The sequence below is a fragment of the Cajanus cajan genome, chromosome 2 (genome assembly GCF_000230855.2).
Source record: "Cajanus cajan strain Asha chromosome 2, NIPB_CcT2T_4, whole genome shotgun sequence".
NCBI lineage: Eukaryota > Viridiplantae > Streptophyta > Magnoliopsida > Fabales > Fabaceae > Cajanus > Cajanus cajan.
In genome coordinates this window covers 67,327,752-67,338,525 of record NC_138518.1, presented here as the reverse complement: position 1 = coordinate 67,338,525, position 10,774 = coordinate 67,327,752, and the positions used below count along the sequence as shown (strand labels likewise).

At 33.5% G+C, this 10,774-nt stretch overlaps 1 protein-coding gene across 1 annotated transcript; it reads right to left on the bottom strand.

Moving 5' to 3' along the window:
- Nucleotides 1-4,396: 4,396 nt before the first annotated feature.
- On the bottom strand, nucleotides 4,397-9,889 carry ARPC4 (binding protein). The gene is made up of 8 exons (XM_020359880.3): nucleotides 9,598-9,889; nucleotides 9,444-9,509; nucleotides 9,295-9,347; nucleotides 9,068-9,095; nucleotides 7,208-7,282; nucleotides 5,840-5,944; nucleotides 5,349-5,438; nucleotides 4,397-4,756 (listed from the first exon to the last, which is right to left on the bottom strand). Exons 1-8 carry the CDS (start codon nucleotides 9,598-9,600, stop codon nucleotides 4,667-4,669), a joined length of 510 nt encoding a protein of 169 aa, XP_020215469.1. The 5' UTR covers nucleotides 9,601-9,889; the 3' UTR covers nucleotides 4,397-4,666.
- Between the last annotated feature and the right edge of the window lie 885 nt (nucleotides 9,890-10,774).

Sequence of the window (10,774 nt, the reverse complement as noted above, 5' to 3'; positions counted from 1 at the left end):
AAATCTAATTTGTCAATAAAATAATAAAGTTATCATACGTATAATAAACATAACGTGTCGTTGTGAATTTTATATTGTCAGCTAAATAAAAATTATGTGTTAATATGAGTTTTAAGATACCCAATATAATTTTTATTAATTATATTATACCACTTAATAACTTTTAATTAAATGCAATCTTATTTTCAATTGTCATGACATTAATATTATTATTGCTTGGTAGGTTTTCCATTTCATGCAAAATAAAAAGGGACTCTATAGGACCTCGGGTGTCCAATTAATTTTGTTGAACTTATCTAGCATTGCATCACAACTAGAGCTGTCAAAACGGGCCAACCCGGCCCATGTGGGCCGGCCCACCTTGACCCACTTTAAAAACGGACCAACCCAACCCGGCCCACTTGTGATTTTCTCAAAAAAAATTTGGCCCGGCCCGGCCCACCACGGGTTGGTGGGTTATACGGGCCAGCCCACCAGCCCACCAAAAATTAAAAAATTATTATTAACAAAATTTAAAATTTTAAATTAATTATAAATTAACATAATAATCATAAAATTAACATCATTAATAGTTATAAGTCATAATTCATCATACAAAATTAAATACAAATCATGATAAAAGTCTAAAATAAAATTTTTTAATATACTATCATACAAAATTAATTACAAATTATACTTAAATTTTTATTGCAAAAAAAAATTTGGTGGGTTGGTGGGCCACCCGGCCCACCACGGGTTTAGCCCAGGTGGGCCGGGTCAAAGTGGGCCGGGTTGAGATATACCCACTTACTATAAAACTTCAATTTTTTTTGGCCCGACCCGGCCCGTTTTCAAGGTGGGCCGGGTTGGCCCACGGGTTCCGGCCCACTTTGACAGCTCTAATCACAACTGTCTCTATAAAGGTGCTTTAGAATGGTGAATCCTTATAAAAAAAATTGCCGCATAAAGGAGTGAGACAAGTAGATCTAATAACTTCATACCTTTTTTGTGTTATGCATAGAATTATTATTTAACCTCATAAATATTATGGTTGGTATAATAATACAAAGCCTAGTCCAACTGAATAAAGGAGGGTCTTTGATTTTGCATCTACCTTTGCTGATGACCTGATATTGTTTACAGAAGTTAGTATTGAGCAAGTTGAAGCTATAAACTTTAAAGTTTTCTGTAAAAGCTCTAGACAAAAAATTAATAAAGAAAAAATCAAAGTTTACTTTTCCAAAAATGTCAAGTGAAATGTGAGAGAGGAGATTTGTGGTAAATGAAACTTCCAAAGTGTTGAAAACTTGGGCAAGTATCTCGGAGTTTCAATCTTTCATTTTTGGCCAAACAAATAAACCTTTTAGTTTTTGTTGGATAAGGTGAATAAAAAATTAAGTACTTGGAAGAGTAGCATGTTATTGATAGTTGGGTGAATCACCTTAGCAAAATCAATGTTGCAGTCCATTCCTAGCTATATCATGCAATATGTGTCACAACCAATCTCTATTTGCGATAAGATTGGCAAAAAAAACAATGCAAATGTTTCATATGGTGATAATAAAGGCATAGCCAAGAGACCCACCCTAGGACCATGATTAGAGGATTTAGGAGGATTGGCCCAGTGCTGAGGTTAATGGGTCTTAGCTTCTTTAGAGTTAAGCTATTACTTAAAGCCTAATAATTCTTATTTTGGGTATTGTATTATGAGCCTAGTAGTGTGAGACATTAGGCCTTGACTAGGCTTGCATTTTTTTGGATTTGTATTTTGGGTTTTATAGTGTAGGGTTTGTGGGTTTTGTATTTCTTGGGCCAAGTAGTATAGGTTGAGTCTAAGGATTTAAATTGTTCATTTGGATTTAGACACACGTTTGATTTGGATTAGAAGCACATGTGATCAACCATGTGGTTAGGCGCACATGGACTCCTAAATTCAAATGCAAATGTTCATCACATGGCATTCAAATGTATCAATTCAAATCCTAGATCTAAGTGCACATGGGAGCACATGATGGAGGGAAGGTTCATGCACCAATTTGAATTTCAAATTCAAATTGGCATGCCAACCTACCTTAGTTAGCTAATCTTGGTTCATTTTGAACTTTGGTTAAGCTAGCTTTTCCTATAAGCCACCTAGATCTATTTAAGGCCTTTCTCTCCATTTTGTGTGACACTTTTGAGTATATGAGTATTATAATTTTCAGAATTCTCTCATTTTCTCTCTTAGAAGTCTCATTGAAGAATCATTTTCCTTGAGCACTTCCAACAAGGAAAACTTTCTTGTAGACTAGTGCATTTGTTGGTTTCTCTTTTTCTAGGAGACTTGGCACACCTATTCCTTCTTATTTCATTCATCTTGTTCGGTCAAATTCAATTGGAGCACATCAAGGAAGGATCAAGTGGATTCAAGGAGCAACAATGAAGAATTCGGTCATTTATCTTCATTGGAGGTTCCATCATATAGGGAGACACTGGAAGTAATAAAAAGATTCATATAAAATCTTGGAAGGATGTCCACACCCCAAAGCAATTGGGTGGCTTAACATTTTGATTGTCACAAGCTATGAACAGAGCTTTTTTAATGAAAGATGGATGGTGGCTATGTACCTCGTAAACACAATATTTGGTATGATGCACAAGTTTGGGAATAAGGTTGTACCAAACTAGAGAAGTAAAAGTGGTTTGAAGTTCAAACTTTTTGAAGGTTGTAAGCCAATGTTTGTATGAAATTCAACAAAATATGATTCACTTAAGAAAAAAACTTAGGTACAATTTTTTAGATCTGGTTGATACTATTATCCAATTATAATTAAAAAGTTATCTAGATAATATGTATAAATATATATAATAAAATCTACATTAAATTCAAGTGTATATTATCGAAGTAAATCTCCAATTCTGATTAGAGAGTAGTACCAATCACATCTAAGAAATTGTACTAAATTTTTTTCCTTCACTTAAATATCATTCAAGTAAAGCTTATTTAATTTAAAAAAAATTGAGGAAAAAATATTATAAGCAATTTTAATTATTCTCCTCTACAAATATCATTTACCATTACACAACATTGTCATTGTAAGGATCTAACTGAAAATAACAAACAATTCAATTTCATCAATGATGCATGACATATAATTAAGGCATGAATTAAGGTGGATAAGTTTATCATATTTTTCATCGGTGGACAAGTGAACAATAATTATTTTTATTTATTTATTTATTTTTAAATTATTTAAAAATACTAAAAAGTCCTTTTTTTTCGATAAGCTATTTGCACTAAACCCAACAGCCACCACTTGCTCTTTACTCTAACAGCAACGCACTTGCTATAGACTCACTCGTCGTGGATGGCCACCTATCGACCGCTATCACTATCGAACTTGATGTAGGCAAGGTGGATTTATGGAAGGAGGTTAAGGCTTCGAGGTCTTGAGTTGACTTTCGATGAAGAAGGTATAGTTGTGGAAAGGGTGTGTGACAGTGTCGAATGTGGAGTGGGGAGGGTGGTCCCACATGAGTGCACGATGACGAAGGAGTGGGTGATGTGGTAGTTAAAGGACAAATCGAGCTTGAGAACGGAGTCGTGACTGACAAGGGCATGGTAGAGAAGGGCAAAGGTGACATGGGAGAGGAAGAAAGGGAAGGCGAAATTGTTTGGGTGAGGTCGAGGGAGTGTAGGCAATGGAATAGACAGGGTGATCTTACAGTGAGCGAGGGCGATGGAGGTCGACAACCATGTTGATCTCCTCCTTGAAGGAAACTAAATAAAAAATTTTGTATTCATGGACCTTCTCTACTTTTTGATACTTGCTATTTCTCTTCAAGTTCAAGTTTAGCTTCAATGGTGGATATTGCCAATAATGATGAAGGTGCTCATCCAATTGTTGGAGTCAACATAGGAAAAGCAAAAAAGGACAATGATGGTGAAAAAGTGGAAGGAAGGATCAAGGTAATCGAGTGGGATTTAAGATTATTTTATATTTGCACAAAATAATCATTTAATATCAAAAGACAAAATTAATACATTAATATTTTTTTTATTACCAAATAAACTTGAACCGTTCAATTTAATTATTTATATATCTAATTATATTCTTTACTTCTTCGTCAATAAATCACATTTTGCTTTATTGATCCGCCCATGAACCACATAAATGTATGGTAGATTTCGCCTATAATTAATGCTATGTTTGGAATGAAATGGAATCTCCCTCTTTCTGATGCATTTAAACGTATAACAAAATACTTGTGCGTTTAATGCCGGGGCATTGGAAAGATGAAAATTTCACTCCTACGTTCTACACAGTTTGGAACGTACATTAGGTGTGTACTTCTGTAAACTCATTTTAGTTTCCTTCCCATTAAGAATCTTTTTTCTTCATCTGTTCTAGAAATTTTTGTTTTTCAATAATAGGAATTTAACGGCAAAGTCAGACTATATTATTTTCATTGAAAGGAAATGTGCTAACTATTAGTAGCTTCATCTTCTCCGAAGCGACATGCAGGTTTATCATATTTTCTTTATATACTGCACTAAACTCTACAAAATTTATTCTGAACTTCTAGTAAATATAATAAAAAACACAAACCATTGGCTCAAGGGGCCAACCACTTCATAAGTGAAGTGACACTAGACCTGCAACAGTATAATTTACACGGATTTGGCAGTTTTAACTAGTCTGAAACATCATATAAACTGCTTCAGAAATTCTGTAGCTACAAGCCTCCCCCGTGTGTTCACCGACATTTTGAGCTCGCTTATCTCTTTATCAATGTCCTGTAATTTGAAGGCCATTATTGTACTTAATTACCAACAATTCAACAGAACTAAAATAGAAGACAGAATCTTTTTAGTATTAACAATTTCATGTACAACAGATCAATGAGTAGCCCCACTTTAAATGTCGGGAAGGTTATAGAAAAAATAAACAAAAACATCAACATGCTCTGATTCAAATCATCAGCAAATCTTTTAAGAACTATTCCAAATACCCAACCACAAGTACAAGTACCTGGCAGGAAAAATCTCTAAACAAAACACTTGTACACCTTACCCCATTTTAAAGCTCAAGTATATGGTCTAGTATCTAATATCTTTTTTTTTTGGGTAATGAAAGATAATCTAGTATCTAATCTAATATCTAATAAAGAATATCAAAATTTTGTTCTATTTTTTATATTTTATTTTATTTTATGTTAATCTATTATTTTGCACCAATTACCAAGGAGAATCATGTTCCAGAGAACCCCTTCTGCTAATGTTTTTGATAAGTCATTCCATAGATCATACAGCATCACTAATTTAGATAATTACTACAAGCCACAAAATAAAATGCAAACACAAGTTATAGGGTCAACAAAATTCTTGCCTCCATAAATTGCACTATAAAATCAATGAGTTTTTGCTTCTGCATCTCCTCGCAGTGGTAATTTGTTATAAGGAAGCTAATATCATATCCCTGCCAAGAGAAGCAACAGAAAAGATGAGATTAATAATCAGTGAGATGTTACCAAGAAAAATGGAAGTATGTTTTAATCAAGAAATTGTTTACTACCAAGTGAATGGAAAAAAAATATCAAGGAAAAATGTATGCAAAGAATAAACTACATCAGCATGCATTACACTCTAGGAAGCAACCTCAACAAAATACTATGATAATCAAAACATTCAATGAAATTTCACGCAAATTTATCCCTCCTTCTGCAGCCTTTGCACCTATCTCCAATTGATGTCCATTATCAGTAAGACAGTAACTAAACATACCACTAATCAATCAGACAAATTATCACCAGACATCACTGCCAAGTTAAAAAAGAAAAAGAAAAAGGAAAAAATACTTTAATGCTAAGAGATATAGACCTGAACAGGCTTTCTCCTCAGTACTTGAAAAGCCTCAGCTCTCATTGACAAAAATCTTAGAAATTTCTTGGTCAGTATGTTTTCCAGTTCATCAGCCTGCTTCACCTGCACAGGATGAAATAAAATAAAAAATAAAGAATTAGGGATAAATTATAATGAAATGGTATATCTCTTGTGAATTTGATGCTTGAAAGCAAACTCTTATTCAGAGTTTATTTGATAATCTGCTGATAAAATTAAATTGCACAAACAATTAAGCACCCTCAGTTGAATGAAAGATATGTTGCCGATTTAGAGCTACATTATCAAGATGCTTTCATTTGAAAAGAGATGGCACGATTTTCGGCTATACAGGATGAATGTATTATCTCAATATTAAATAAATTACACACACTCAATAAAATATTATCTTAAAAACTGATTAGAGCACAATTGACCCTAGTAATATGATCATTGAACTGCAAACTGCTCCCCTTTTGAGTTAAATAAACAGTCCAGTTGTTGAATAATTAACATTTTTTATTATCTAAATTCCCAAATTTAAATTTACTTAACAAGAGGAGATAAGTTAATAGACTTCAACATTTCCTATCACTCTCGCACACAAGGTCTTCTGAACATGGATCTTACATGGTACATACATCTAACTATATGGGGCAAGAAACGACACCCAGTAACTATCAAATATTATCAAAGTAAAGACGATGTATCTATTCTAAAACAAATAACTAAGTGATATAAAGGGGCTCAATCTAACTTTTTCATAGAATGTAGACAACTTGTTCCAGCAAAAGCTATAACACTAATTTGCATTTCTCATCATATATGGCCTCACATATTGAAATTTCTAAGATTGTCAGTCCTGACTCTAAAAGAAAAGGTACTATATTGAAATTTATCAATTCTTGGACTGGTGCCAGTAGCACCAAGTTTAAATGCACAGTGAAACAATTTTTTTCTCTTATTATTGACAAATTCTACTCACCTCTACCTATCCATTCTCTGTTTAGTTATTCCAAATTTCCAATACACCAAGTAGAACATGTTTCAAAACTCATGAGAAGTACAGACTGGACACTGAACAGTACATAAATCTGAAGTTTTACAATTTCTATTATGTAGTACATCAACAGCTAACTATAAATAGGAAGCTTACTTTTAAAATGGAAGAAGCATGAAGAAAAAACACAAGTTTATGAAAGATATCTTGAGCCTGAACAGATGCTCATGTCTTAAAGAAACACTGCAAATTTAATAGCCCAGGGACCAAATTGTTACAGTATCACAGCAGAGACTCAATTTAGATCATTTAACAGAACATTATTAAAAAAAAAAAGGAGTCCTGCTAAAAAAAAAAAGAAGATATACCTTGAGACTTATCCGCAATGAATTGATAGATGTTTCAATTAAGCATTTTTCAGCCTCATTTCGGCATATCAAAACCTGCACCAACAATTGCACACATTTTCAAGCATTGACGCAAAAATAATATATCACATAGAAAGGTAGAGTAAAAGAAGAATTATTAACACACAATTACCAACTACAAGAGTCAGCTTGATCTTAAGGAAGTGTACATCATTTAGAAAGGTAGAGTAAAAGAAGAAATAATGGAATAATTATGAAGGCATGCAGAAATTAAAGCCATTTCCTATTTATGCTCCAGATGACCAAAATAGCAAAAGCAAATAATAAAAGAGTGTAGATCCCAGAAATAATCCTGATATCAGTGCAGAAGAAAACATGTTTTCATGATCATCCTTTCACATAAATAAATATTTTAAGGGTTTATGCAAAGGCAGGGATGCCGAGTTTAAGGACATAGGTTGTACACGAAGTTCTCCAGTGTTTTTGGATGGAGAGAAATGCCCATATTTCAGAGTTGTCTCTCCTCTTCAAACACATTACAACAAAATTTCTATTACAGATGTGCAAAGAGATTGGAAAGCTTTGTTAAAACTTTTAGCCACTTCTGCTTGATATTTTCATTTCCTTTTTATACATATAAAAATGATCTCTAGCCCATACCCAGCACCCCAAAGATGTACATTCTGTCTTTCCATTCAATTAATATCTATTTTTATCCTAAAAATAAAGATAAAACACATTTAGTTTTTAGGAGGATTTGCATTCCGTTTTTCTAATTATATATTCTTTTATCCCACATTCCCCCCACAAAGCCTATGTTGATCTCTCTCTTGCCTCTGAATACCAGTATTAAGTTATGCGGCGGTTATTTTTTCTACTTTGTTGTGAGATAAGTCTCGTAGTGTTATTTGCCCCCTATCAGATGAAAGTTGCTTCGGATGCAAATTATAATGTCTTTGTAAGCTAGCATTATAAATTGTATGAAGCCTCCATCGCAAGGAAAATGTTGCCATAAAGTACACCTTGGAAGTCCAACACCACACTCAATCGAGGAACAGCAAAGTTTAGAGAATATAGCATGGTGCCTACAAGCTCTGGCTTTCCTTCTAATTGGAAGCAGTAAATGTAAAACCACTCATCACAACACCATCAACTCAAGTGTTGAAGCACAAACCCACTTCTTCCAACTATGAGCAAGCTGTGCACCAAAATTTACAAGGCTAACCTCCTCAGAAACAGATGGTTAAGCATCCCCAACCTACTGGTGCAGGTGAAGAAGATATGCAGAAAAGACATTTTCACAAGGTCTTCTAATTTGTCAAAATCTATAGGCAACAAGTAACAACTCGATTGTGTACCACTTAACAAAAGCTCTGCGCCATGACCCTCACAACAAGGACATTATAATTCCAAGAAAAAGATCCGAAGGATGAACAAAGTCAATAGTTACAACAGAAGCTTGGTAGAGAAGCATCCCAAATTCCACAAAATCTAGGCTCCACAATCCTAAATACCAGCCAATTCATACTTTGAAGAAGCAGAAATAGAACAACAGTCTCATTCTTAACTAAAAAACCCGAGCACAAACTATCATTTGCCTTACTTATACTTTCTTTAGCCTAGGGCCAAAGCTTCATTCAACTAGTTGCCACTCAAAACACCTCGCACCCTAACTTCTCTATTCAATTTTCATCAAGCTTAGCTAAACAACCATGAAGGAAAGATCATAGAGAATTTTAACTATTCAACAACCTAGTTACATAAATCTTAAACGGCACCAATTTTCACTAGTAAAGCAAGTAGAAAAACTCAAAGCAGAAATTACTATACACAAATGACACAAAACGAGATGGATCTTACTGGATTGAGCAGGAGTTCGGGACTGGTCCTGCACATAAACCAACAAAATTAACAAACTCAATCGCTTCGATTTAAACACATCGCATTGGAAATGTGGAATTCAAACAGATTTTGCGTCTTCAGTTTTCCTTTTCCATTATCAATTAGATTCAGATTATAAAAAAAAAAAAAAAAAAAAAACAGCGTAATGGAGCAAAGCAACGAAGTAAAAGAGAGAGAGAACACACTTGAGTTCAACCTCGGGTTTGTTATGCCTTTCGACTTCTTGACACGGAAAGTTCTGGAAGCACGAATGCAACGAAACGCGTCATTGAAATTTGAAAGAGCGAAAATAGAAAATGAACGAAGACTGAGAGAGAGAGAGAGGGAAACGAACCTGGAGGCACATTGCGGCCTCGAGCGTGTTCCGAATGCAGGTCAAGTATAAGCGCAACGTGTTCGCCTGAAACGCAAAACGGTGTGTGTTCAATTGTACGACGGCGTTTAGTATTAAATTAAATATTGATATTGATTGATTCGTGAGAGCGTACCATGGGTTATTTTGGGTCTGAATCTGAAGAAACGCTTTGTTTGGTTTGGTTTGGTTTGGAAATGAGTGATGGAATGGAAGAGTAGTCGTGGAGTGTAAGAGAGGATTGAGGGAAAGAGAAAGAAAGAAAAAGCGGGTAAGAGAAAGCAAGAAATACTCCGTTCAGTGGGGATCAAGAGGGATTTCACCTACCACGCTTTTCTGCTTTACCGGATTCGCTTCACTCTGATTGACCCAAACAGGGAAAATGACAATCATGTTCATATTCCGTATACACCTACCACCAGTACTTCTTCCATACCATTATTACCATACTATTTTTCATTTTGTATTTCATTTTATGTTTAGCATATAACCATAATAATAAAGTTCAAATAAAATATATTGCATATTATTTTAATTCTTACAATTTAGTCAATTCAAGTGTTTTTTTTATACAATTATATTATTAAATAAGAAATATCAACTAATTTTATAAATGATTGATCTTAATTGAAAGACTTTTTTTCATCCATAAAATTCAAATCAAGATCTCTCTTAAAGAATTAAGTCCAATTACACTCAAATCAACAATTCATTAGTTTTCTCCTTTTTCTTTGATTTTATGTTTTTTTCTAAAGAAAAATAATCAAGCAAGTCTTCCATTAAATTGCTCAAAAGTAAATGAAGTAAATAAAAGAATATGAAGTATAAAAAAAATGCTTAAAAATGAGTTTTTGAACAACAACTATTAGTACATTGGTTTTTAGTAAATTCTTAACCAATTTTTATCATACATACGTAACATACCACTTTTTTACAACTTACTTTTATATTTTTTTTATCTATATTTTTGTGTTTATTTTTTATTATATCTCAATAAAAATTATGATGGACAATATTGATAGATGGACCGTCGTTAGAATAATTTCATCTTACAAGTTATATCTTCCATCCATCCCACCATTTTATCTTATGGGTTAATCTTGACCAAGAATAATTTGTAAGATAAATTTAATTTAACTTTTGTTAAAAGTTATGACTCGTCGTAAATCACCTATTAAAGTAGTTATCCTAACTTTCATCTCATTTAATATCTATTACTTTTTCTCTTTATTTTTTTTTATCTCTCTCTTCTCTCCATCTCAATCCGATTCAAAATGAAGTGGACATTGATATTTTCATTTTGACCAAAGGTT